Source organism: Branchiostoma lanceolatum, chromosome 18 (genome assembly GCF_035083965.1).
Source record: "Branchiostoma lanceolatum isolate klBraLanc5 chromosome 18, klBraLanc5.hap2, whole genome shotgun sequence".
Lineage (NCBI taxonomy): Eukaryota > Metazoa > Chordata > Leptocardii > Amphioxiformes > Branchiostomatidae > Branchiostoma > Branchiostoma lanceolatum.
Genome location: NC_089739.1, coordinates 14838830 through 14851196, shown reverse-complemented (window position 1 = coordinate 14851196; position 12367 = coordinate 14838830). Strand labels below are relative to the sequence as shown.

General features: G+C 41.8%; 1 protein-coding gene across 1 annotated transcript; it reads right to left on the bottom strand.

Moving 5' to 3' along the window:
- Positions 1-310: 310 nt before the first annotated feature.
- On the bottom strand, positions 311-3147 carry LOC136424036 (uncharacterized). Its single transcript, XM_066412439.1, has 2 exons — positions 2160-3147; positions 311-425 (listed from the first exon to the last, which is right to left on the bottom strand). Exons 1-2 carry the CDS (start codon positions 2366-2368, stop codon positions 311-313), a joined length of 324 nt encoding a protein of 107 aa, XP_066268536.1. The 5' UTR covers positions 2369-3147.
- Positions 3148-12367: the final 9220 nt, after the last annotated feature.

The following is a 12367-nucleotide window of genomic DNA, read 5'->3' as shown; positions in this document are numbered from 1 at the left end:
AACAATGCAGATGAGGCACCGTGCTGATCAAGGGTTAAACTATGTTTACTTGTTGTTTACAGTTGACCTTGCCACTGATTGTTGATTGATGCAAGCAAATCCCGAGTCAAGCTGATCGGTCGTTTGATATCTCGTGTATGCACATTACATTCTCTCCTGACATGTACAACCAAGGCGACACATCCATCATACAAGTAACAGCACATTGCTACTGTTCACCTTCATACAAATCCACAAACCCTCTTATAAAGTAGTCGCCAGTCATGAAATGTGTCATTCCTATCATTAGTAAGTTAAAAGTAATCTGTACTCACATGGTTTGGTAGTCGTCAGGCTCGGATACAGACAGCTTAGGGGTCGGCAGACAGTCAATGGCGAGATCAGAAAATGTCGATATGCCTGACATCTGCCGACTTCGAGGCTGCCTGGCAATGTATAAAGGTCAGGTATTAAGAAATAGCTTAGCATAAGATGTCAAACATGTCAGTTCTTTTTTTTAGAATATGAATCAAACTAGAAAGGCAACATTTGCGAGCAAATACAGCATGTTTAGCCATACTCCTCGCCATGCAAAAAATGGACTCTCCCAAAATAACAATGGACCATTCTAAAATACTTCTAAAATACTTCTGCTAAAAAATGGATCACCCCAGTCCAAAATTGAGTTTAAAAACAATTACCAGTCTCTCCATACAGGAATGGAGTCTTCCAGTAGCACCTGAACACAATATGGACCAGTCCAAAACCATATCCACTTATTGATTTAACAAATACACTTCTGCTAACAAATGGACTTTTTCATAATCATTCCAGCTCAAAATTGAAAGAAATAATTAAAGAATCCTCCCCTTGCAAGAATGGGATATTCCGTGCCATCTCCATGTAAATTAGACCAGTCGAAAAATATCCGCTGAAAATTACGTAATCAACATAATCAACCCAGTTCAAAATTGAATTAAAAAAGATCAACCCCAGGGAAGAATGAAGTTTTCCATAGTATACATAATGATATATATGAAGATTTGACAGGAAATGACCAAAAACAACATATTTCAGCGATAGTATGGGTGAAATATAAAAATGTGACACCCCTTTGTTTGAATGCACTTTGGGTTGAAAATAACGAAACGAAAAAATTCTTTGTTTAAAAAATCGTTTTGAATGGCTGTATGCCAAACATTTGAATGAGGGCCTGTGTACATGACCAAGGCAGACACATGCCAGATTTCACATTATTTTGGTTTAATACATAGGAACTGGAGATGTGCATCTTTGTTCAAAAAAGAGTGAAAAAAGCCATGTAATCACATGTCCTAGGAATTCCCACACCATATTTGGCATGAATACTAGCACACCTGCGCCAGGAATGCAAGATAATTAGATTAACTCAATTGACCAATCAGGTGGTCGCAAGGCTCACAGGCATGCAAGGCCAGGTGCAAGTCACTTGGGGTCAATGACCTTTAGGTCATATGTAGTATTGAAAGTGACAGAAGTGGAAAATATTGTCAAGAAAGCCCAAAATAAATCGTTTTGAAGATATGTATGCCAAAAATGGGAGTGTAGTCCTTTAGATATTTGTTCAAGGCACATATACAGCAAATTTCAGGTCATTCGGTTGAAATACCAGGGCGCAGGAGGCCAAGATATGCTAAAAATAGCCTAAAAACCTCAATAAAATCACTTTCAAGGTCAATATCAAAAAAAGGAAAAAAACGCACATTGGTTTTTGCCTACATTACCTCTGTACCAAATTTCAGGTCATTTGGTCAAAAAATGACAGAGATGAATCGATTTGAAGATTTGACAGGAGGAGAAGAAGAAACATGAGTAAAAACAATATGTTTAGCCATACTAGGTATGGCTAAACATAATTAGCCATACTAGGTATGGCTAAACATAAATATATAATTCCATGTTGCTACTCAATATTGGAAGGTGTATTCCAACCAACCAACCAACCAACCAACCAACCAACCAACCAACCAACCAACCAACCAACCAACCAATCAATCAATCAATCAATCAATCAATCAATCAATCAACCAACCAACCAACCAACCAATTTGTTATTTCCCAACCGTACTCATATAGTATGAATCGTCTATCTGAAACAGAATTACAGATGAATAACACATTTTAGAGGCTGTAGAACTTACAGGCTGATGTCATCTTCTGCCTCTGAGATGGACAGCTTGGGCGGGAAGAGGAACTCGGTCTCGGTGTCGGACATGGACATCCTGGAGGCGGTCTCGGGAACAGTCAGCTTTGGAGGGCGCGGCAAAGGCGTGAAGGTCGAGTCCGCGTCTGATAAAGCTGAGATGTTGGACATCTTTCTGAGGCGGAAGGCAGTGTCCGTGCGAGCCATGGCGGTCAGGGCAACAGCAGACGTTTAAACACTTTAGTACGACAAACCACGTTCTTACGCACCGCGCGCAGCAGGCATCCGCTTGTCATCAAGCTTGTGTCAGATTTACATGTAAGGATACTTTCATCATTCAGGTTTTCAATCTATGGACCACTAAAATGCTGCCAGCTTTCAAGGTAACCTGTGCTTGTTAGCGTGTACTGGAATAGCTCTTATGACCAGCTGATGTAGGAAAAGGCATCTTGCGTAAGTATTGATGTACGAGACCGCCGTTGATTACATTGATGATGAAGAGTCATCGGGATATCACTCAGCATCCAAATTCGCTTCTCTTTGAACTTCAGAGAATACCCGTATTGCCGAACATATTTATCATGTGCTGATACACAGTCTCTCAGGATGGATACCTCAGGCTTCAGGTAATCATGTTGCTCAAAGGACGGATTCATCGAACCTTCAGTTACTTTGATGTTCTTAGGAGTACAGAGGACACTACAAGATCATATGAGATCCTGCATTTCCTAGGTCTCTAGGTGACACGTTGACAGTATGTAACCAATGTGCTTCACTCACAGGTCCGTCCAGATCCTGATGTGATTTTAGTAAAGCATCTCATGTAAATCGTAATGTTAGACAAGGCAACCTGTCATGGAGTATGGATTTGATACATAATCATCATGACCTCATGTGACCTGTTATGACGCGATCTGTATACGTGTGACGTTGGCCTTCGTAAACCACTCTGCTAGGTGACATTGTCTGACCGCCTCCAGCACCTGGGTCCTGGGTACGAAAGGAAGAAAGAAAGTAAACATATGTTAAGGATATATGGCGTATATATGACGCATATTAAGCAGATGCAATATCATCAAACATATCTGATATTTTGACAGTTTGCCAATTTTATGTTGATGGTCTCCTATCTTGGTTAAGTGTTTAATGAGGGGCTAATGTCCGGTTCTGAGGTGTTTGTGGTGACATGAGGCTTCGCAAAATATACCACTAAGTGAGGTGGTTTATGAGCCGGTCATAGAAACCGGCCAGGCCTAATGTCATATACATCGGGGAAAGGACGGGGCAGTAAAAATAGAAAATTCACACAGACACTAGCATATCATCATCAGTTTGCAACGTCTCTTTTCACACAGTAGTGTTTCGTTCCCCTCTTGCAACATTATTTAGGATTACTTAAATATTATACTAACTGATGGTTGTAATTTTTTTCTATTCACAAATCGCTTTTCACAGATACGTTTAAAACTGCATCCTCATCAAGTTATGATTTGTGGATCTTAATGGATATGCTATTGTCTTGATCTTTTGGTGAAAGATCGCTTTTGATATAAGAAAATAGTGCGGTTTTTGTCCTCCGGCAGCTTCTGTAACTGCAGGGGCGTTTTTGTTCAATCTTCGAAGGAGGATAACTGAACGATGGAATAATGGAATTCCAATATATTTGATATGTAGGTAACTTTGACAGAGATGTGCACAGTGATGTGAAAATTAAACAAATTGACACTTTTACAAATTTGCGCAATTAGTGAGGGAATTCTATAATTCCAGTGTCTTGTACAGTTGGACTCAAATGCATGGTGGGTGGAACATTAACAGATACCAATTATGCAAATAAATAATCAATGCAAAAGAGCCGTATCTATATCTAAGTGGTGAATGATTGATGGCTAACATTGTGCCATGTGTAAGACATTTCTAAAAAGGTGTACATAGCCAAGCACACATTATGTAAATGTGGAAGTAATTTGCATACTGAGAATATGAGGTCTCCGAACTCTTCTTTGGAGATGTGTTGATGGCTTTTTCACTCCCAACAGTATATATTAAGTAGACTGTGTTGTTAGGAAAGGGTCTTATATCAATTTCAGAGTATTTCAACTAGCAATGATTTTGGACTAAATCTACTGTTTAGTTAGCTAATATATACTTCATAAAACCAATCAACCACTGCGCGTGACCAAAAATTACCTCTTCATTGTATGTTATTGAATATAGATGATTTATTGTCACAAAACAGCTTCATGTTAAGGTCAGTGGTTATCCAACATATCCATGGATAGGGTTGACATTCAACGATGAAATGTCAACAACAAGCTGGGTTTCTCTCTGGGTTTGCTGACTGATGACTCATCTTCGCCAGCTGATGATGATTGGTTGTTGCTGTTGTAGATTTAACAGCTTATACATGTTCTAACATTGCAGAGCAGGGCCTAGAAAACAAAAATGTTGTGTTTTGCACACGCCGAGTGCCGACCCTAGCTTTTTTGTCGACCGTATTTGTTGGATCACTTTGGCCGAACAACAGAGAATCTGCCCTTTATATATACATACCGAGCATCGTCTGGTATACTTACTTGAAAATACACAGCATTCAGAAATAGTAAGAGCACGCTCCCAGTAAGATAGGGCAAGCTCTCGTCTTATCGTCATATAAAGGATGAGCCGCTTTTAAAGTTTATTCTGCTAAATGGACTTCCTTCCATAAAATGAAGACAGAAAACTCCATGGCATGATAAAACTGTTTTAACTGCTTGCCAATCGAAAATTCTGCATTAAGATAATAAAACACTCCAAACTTCTTCCAACGTTGCCTCTTCAAGTGCTGATCAGATAGCATTTGTTTTCCTTTGAAGTTTAACGGCCGTTAACGGTCTCTGCGCCGCCCACGCGTCATGCATGACGCACAAGCAAGCCTTACAAAGGCAAACGAAGCAAGATGATTCTTACAAAGTGTGGATAATCTCTAGGGGAAAATTGCACGTTGACGGTGTTGGATCGCAAGGATACGCACTGACTAGGTAAATAATATGCTAGTTCGCCACTGTGCAAAATGGCTTTTCTAAAACAAGCCATGCATAAGATGAGGTGAACACAGGCAAGAGGGAGCAAGTCGCTTAAGGCGCAGACTGCAACGTTTGTCTTAGAGAAACCTTAGGAAATAAGATCCCAGTCGTGTAGTTCTCAAGAGGAGGAGAATCAGTAAGACTTTGTCCGGAGATTCTGCTTTGGGCGTGCACAGCCTGGCATATGCTAAGTCATATTGCAAAGTATAAAAGTTCCTGAGAATGTAGAATATCAACCACTTGGGCGGACGAAGGCCTATCGTGAAGTGCAGGTCTGTGTGCAGCCCATGGTAACAGTTCAGGTGGAAACAGGACTAAACGCCAAGAGGAGAGTAGAAAGAAATCCTGTGTACGTCCGGCAAGAATTGCCAAGGCGCCACCGGCGTTAGCGTTATGGTCTGTCGGTTGATTTGAAAAGAGCCATGCCGCAAATCACCGCATAATGGAATATTTCAGGCCTCTGGGAGGCACAGAGCTGAGTGAAAACACGGCTTCAGATGGTGGGAGAAGTGACAGGCTCTTAAGAACCATATTCTTGGGTACAATATTTACAAGCAGATGCAAGATCATTTTCCCTAAATGTAAATCAAATGTGTTTTCATCTATCTATCTATCTATCTATCTATCTATCTATCTATCTATCTATCTATCTATCTATCTATCTATCTATCTATCTATCTATCTATCTATCTATCTATCTATCTATCTATCTATCTATCTATCTATCTCTCTCTCTCTCTCTCTATCAATCTATCTATCTATCTATCTATCTATCTATCTATCTATCTATCTATCTATCTATCTATCTATAGTTGGAGTGGTCGGTAATATGATATGATATGATATAATATAGATAGATGTGTACAGATACATAAATGGAAGAGAGGGAGAGAAAAAGATGCTGATTGAAGAACATTTGTTCTGTTGCTAGCAGCTGCAGCACATTTGTTTAAGGGAGTCCCACTAGGAACTCAGTATTGTCTGAAAGATAAGCGTCTTAAAACCTTTCAGTCTTCAGGTAATCTTGGACCTGTATGGACCGTATATTCCCGGTCGTTACCATCCTTATTTCCGGATGAGGCTAGCTGGGCTGATCCTGTCAAACGTGCTGTGAATCACTTTTTGTTTTGACAATTTGACAACTTCTTAGATAAATCCGATAGTGGCAGCTGTAAGAGCCATATAAAGATATTTTTGGTTTTTTTCCGCCGCAAAATAGGCTTGGAGCCGCATGCGGAGACTTGATAAGGAGCTTACCACAGAAGGTAATCCCAAACAAAGGCTGTCGTCTTACCGCGTTAGCCTCGCCTGGGTCTGATACGGATAAGTAGAGCTTTGGACAGGCAGGTCATTGTGTGTGTGTGTGTGTATGTGTGTGTGTGTGTGTGTGTGTGTGTGTGTGTGTGTGTGTGTGTGTATGTGTGTGTGTGTGTGTGTGTGTGTGTGTGTGCATGTGTATGTGTGTGTGTGTGCATGTGTGTGTGTGAGTGTGTTTGTGTGTGTGTGTGAGTGTGTGTGTGTGTGGATGTGTGTTTGTGTGTGAGTGTGTGTGTGAATGTGTATGTGCATGTGTGTGTGTGTGTGTGTGTGTGTATGTGTGTGTGTGTGTGTGTGTGTGTGTATGCATGTGTATGTGTGTGTGTGTGTATGTGTGTGCGTGTGTGTGTGTGTTACGGACATATAAGAGGCAGATTTAGTGAGCTCGACTTTTGTTATTTCAGCGTTATATGTAGAAAATAGCATAGCTTTAACTTAAATAGAAGTAGTAGTATATTGGTTTATTCATACCAACAACAACATGATTGTCAGGCCCCCTAGCGGACGTAACGTACAAGCTGAATTAAGAGGAATCCTTTACACCTGGGATAATGCACTGCCCACCACCCCCCACCCCCGGACAAGCAACATTTAGTTACTGTTTTACTGTACTAAAACAACAGTAGCTAATTGAACTATTGGCAAAAAACTTTGTCTTGAATTAACCTTTTTTTAAAGATTACTTTAAGACATCCTAAATTGTCTTAACCTCATCAACATATCTATTCAGAGTTTTGGTATAAAACCTGGTGTTCTCAGTCCTATCGTTAGTCACTGACGAAAGACAGTGGATACAACTAGGGTTGTGCTTAAGTTTGAAAAATTCAATTTGTTTTGAGCGGAAATCATACCACCATATACAACACAAAATGGATGCAAAAGTACGGGAACAAAAGAACATAATACATACGCTAAATGTATTGAATCCGTAAAACGTATTCAACGTCGCTACTTGCTTTCTCCCGTACTGTATAGCCGTAGAGCGTTATCTGCAAAAGTCGTTTTCCATACACGTGTACTAAGGACGACGGACGCATCCTAACACAATCCTTTACTTGGGTCTCACGTGCTTAGTGCCACTGACGGGTATCTACACAACTATATGCACAGCGTGCTCAGCACAACAGGACAGGTCTCAACACAAGGTTCCCATTCTGAAGAAGCCCAGCTGTAATACATCCAGTAAAGAGAATTACCGCCCCATTGCCATCGCTAGCCCTGTATCTAAACGTATTGAATCTGTTCTACTGAAACGCCTCGAAGAATTTTTATTGTCCCCCAGCAACCACTTTGGTTTTAAAAAGCGACATGGTACGGACCATGGTGTATTTGTGCTCAATGAGGTTATACAGTACTACTGCCAGAGGCTACTTTCCTGTGTTTGTATGTTTTTTTAGATGCCTCAAAGACATTTGATCGTGTAAATTTGATCGGGACGTATTTAAGAAACTTATGGCCCGAGGTGTACCAATGTACCTAGTGAGATTTCTTGCTGTGTGATAAGATACCTTGACCTTCTCTGTCCGCTGGGGTCAAACCCTTTCCGATACGTTTACCGCATGTAATGGACTGCCACAAGGCAGCCCTTTGTCACCGATTTTGTTTAATGTGTATGTATCCGAATTGAGTGTCGGCTTATCGAGGGCTGGGGTGGGTTCAACTGTAATTAATCATCTCATGAACGCGGACGACATTATCCTCATTTGTCCCTCCGCTAAATACAGAAGTTAATCCAAGTATGTGAGCTCGCGGGAGCTGACATCGACATGTTATTTAATGAAAAGAAAGCCATGTGCATGTTTATCCCATGTCGTCGCTTCCGGTTGCGACAACCCACCTCCACAAGTGAAGCTATACGATTGCACGTTAGGCGCAGTTTACATTACGTTTTTCGCGTCAGCGGCGAAATTTCCCGCTGTCGGGAGGCCGCTGTCGCGACGCCTCTAGACACACCGCCCGGAAATCTGACAGACACCTGCGGTGCTTGCATTTCGCCATCTTGTAGAAAGTATCGGGCGTAAGCATAACAAAAGCAAGAAACAAAATTGTATGATTGTACAACGGTAGACGGCGTCTCCCCGCCCGTATTAAACTACGATGCAAAGCCTTGTTTATGTGTAGATATTCCATGCTCATCACTCGTAAATGTGGGGAGGGGGGCACAAGTACGATAAATATATCCGCGGGGAAATGAATGCACGGCACAAAAGTCGCCGCGGATCCCGCGAATCTCTCTCTCTATATATATACCGGGGATCTAAGTAGACTTACAGTATGCTAATCAACGCGTGCTTTATGCTAATCGCCGAAACCCTGACTCCCGCTGACGCGAGCCCGACGTATTCTCTTTAGACGGAGTTTGAAGTTGACGGGGACTCCCGCTGTGCTGACGGGCGACGGCTTCGAAGCTGACGGGAGAAAATTTGTTGACAGCGGGACTACGTCGACGGGAATTGTCTTTACACGGGGTTCCCGCTGTCGCCAGTGGCGCTGACGCCAGTGGCGCTGACGGCAAAAGTATAATGTAAAGAGAGCCAGAGTATGTATCATCTGCCAATTATCTTGGTTATTGTTTGACTCCAGACTTGTCGGATTACTTAGCCATACAAGGTCACGTTAGAAGTCTGTATTCCAGAGCGAATTCGCTCATACGTAGATTCCAATTTTGCTCCGCGGATGTAAAGAGAATTCTGTTCGGAAGTTACTGCTCCCTATGTACTGTTCGTATATCTGGTCAGACGATAGCGTGGACGTACTCTAAACTACGTGTGGCATACCACAGCGCTCTGAAATTGATATTTGGCGTGAGTAGGCAGTCTAGTACTAGCTGGTTATTTGCTAACAATAGACTCGATACGTTTGGTGTCAGACTTCGGAAACTGTCGCACTCTTTTGTTTCCCGTCTACTCTGCTCCGAGAATGTTATAATCCAGACACTTATACATTGTGAGTCATATCACTATTTGAGTAACCCTAGCACTGTTCTTTATTTTCATAATAGTACTCAGGTCACAACACAGCACTGTACACAACTACCACGTACTCAGTACCAAGGGCAGGCCTCAGCACAACACTGTACACAACTACCACGTACTCAGTACCAAGGACAGGCCTCAGCACAACGCTATACACAACTACCACGTACTCAGTATCAAGGACAGGCCTCAGCACAACACTGTACACAACTACCACGTACTCAGTACCAAGGACAGGCCTCAGCACAACACTGTACACAACTACCACGTACTCAGTACCAAGGACAGGCCTCAGCACAACACTGTACACAACTACCACGTACTCAGTACCAAGGACAGGCCTCAGCACAACACTGTACACAACTACCACGTACTCAGTACCAAGGACAGGGCTCAATACAAATTTGTTTATAAGTTCCACGTGCTCATTACCACAAACGAGTCTTAACACAACTCTGTTCACAAGTCCAGACACTGCAGTCAAATCACACAGTCAAATCACACAGTTACTTTCCAGGAGACGCTTTATTCTCCCACCCAACCGCTAAGTTGAAAATAGACCTGTAAGACATCCACATTCCAATATTATGGATCACATCTTGCCATGATCTTCATATAGTTTTACATTAGCAGTAGATCATGTAAGATTTACCCGGAACTTTTCATTTCTTCCATGATTCCAGTACTCATTGAGAAGTCTTCCCCACCGGTGTTGCTAGCCATTGCTGCCAATCTTCTCCAGATAACGATAATGGTGTTGTGATCTGGCGGTGTCTGTCTATTGTGGCACAAGCTGAACGCAATCGATAGAACCAAGCCAAAATCAAAAAGACCTACACTCATCTTTACAAGGCTCAAAAGAAGGAGAGGGAAGTACTGCAACTAAAAGTCAAGGTACAATTAGTTCAGCGTAAGGAAAATGGTAGATTAGGGAGGTACAACAGGCAGTGACAAATATAGAAAGTACAAGTCTCAGTCGCATCATGACTGCTTTTGAAATCATCGGAGACGAATCAAAATGGACGTCTGTGCACAAATATAAGCAATGGCATTATCCACATGTCAGTTCTCATCTCCATAATACTAGGGCCTACATCAGGCTGAGTACAAGCATTTTATACCATAAAAGGTAAAGGTTGTCCCATAGCGTTTTTGAGGCCGTGGGGGGCAGTTGTTTGTTATCTACATGTGTCTTGGGCACAGCGTTGGAAGGCGGACCTCATCCATCTCCTTCCACCGCCTTTCCCCTCCCCAAGTAACCCAACCGAGCCTGGTACAAATGTCTACAGCTGGGTGGGATGAGGAAAGTCGTGTAAAGTGTTTTCCCCAAGGACACAACGTCTTGCTAGGAATGCCAGGAATCCGTGACCTCTCGATCTGGTGTCCAGCATAGCCACTAGGCCATCAATCAATCAATCAATCAATCAATCAATCAATCAATCGATCGATCGATCGATCGATCGATTTGTTGATTGATTGGTCAATCAATCGATTGATTGGTCAATCAATCGATTGATTGGTCAATCAATCGATAAGCAAAATCGATCGATCGATCGATCGACCAACCAACCAACCAACCAATCAACCAGCCAACCAACCAACCAACCAACCAACCAACCAATCGACCAATCAACCAATCAACCAATCAATCAATGAATGAATCAATCAATCAATGAATCAATCAATAAGCCAACCAATCATTTAAACTGCATCGAAAATGTATGAACTTTCATCTGCCGTTCATTTGCCGCTTTTGTGTTGAACAACAAGGATATATGACAGTCTTTTCCGAAACAAGACAGCTGAATTCTGATATTAAAACCTTATACGCCTGCTCGACACTATGTCTGATAGTATTATACAATTACGTGAAAAATGTGTCATTCTTAACATTAAAACCCCCTTAAATCCGTAAAGATATTAACATTTGCAGATTTCTCTATATGTCCGCTGGAATCATCATTACATATCTTTAGGAGTTCTGCATGCTGAAATACGGTGATACAGACTACAGTTTTAAGTAAGCCTCCCCTCCTCTGAGGTACCCAGTGGCTATGAACTGTCAACAAGCATATGATGTTCACAACTGCTCTAAAGAACGTTTGGTAAGTCTACAACGATAGAATGTTGTTTACCTTTCTGCAGAGGTTTCCAGGAATTGCTCCCTCCTTCATGAGTTGAGATCTGGTCCCTGTTGTACGGTATAATCCCGCCGCATGTTTGCTCCGTGTGCGGCAGGGCCGGTGAGCCGACAGATCACGCCAGATGGAATATTTATGACTACTCTGGATCAAGTGACTCGCTTCCAAAGCGCGAGTAAATCCCGCAGAACTGAAGGACCACACACAGCTCATTTTCTGGTATATTTGGGATCGTGGTGGCCAAACGGGACTCCTTTGTCACTTTTTCGTGCCATTTATGTATGACGATTTTCTTTCTCAGGCGGCCAATTGGAGGTTAATGACTTAGCCTGACGTGTATACAGCTCACAAGTGGTGAATACAGAGCAATAATGACCAGTGGTTATGGTAAAATTGAGCCTTCTCATTGGTCAACGTCATTGGGCTGCATGATAATACTACTTTATGCACACTTTACACCACATGTCTATGAAAATAACGCAGTAAAATTACTGATTTAGGTTTTAAACAATTTAAGTTGTACCGATCTTGTTAAACCTATGTCCCTTCTAAAGAAACAGTATGATCTGAATCGTTTTCAATTGGAATTGGTACTTGCAAACGTATTGTGCTATGCAATGTAAAGATATTCTTACATGTTGTAAATTAATTCATATATAAGGCAATGCATACAGTGCAATATCACACATAAGTGTGCAAGGTATCTTA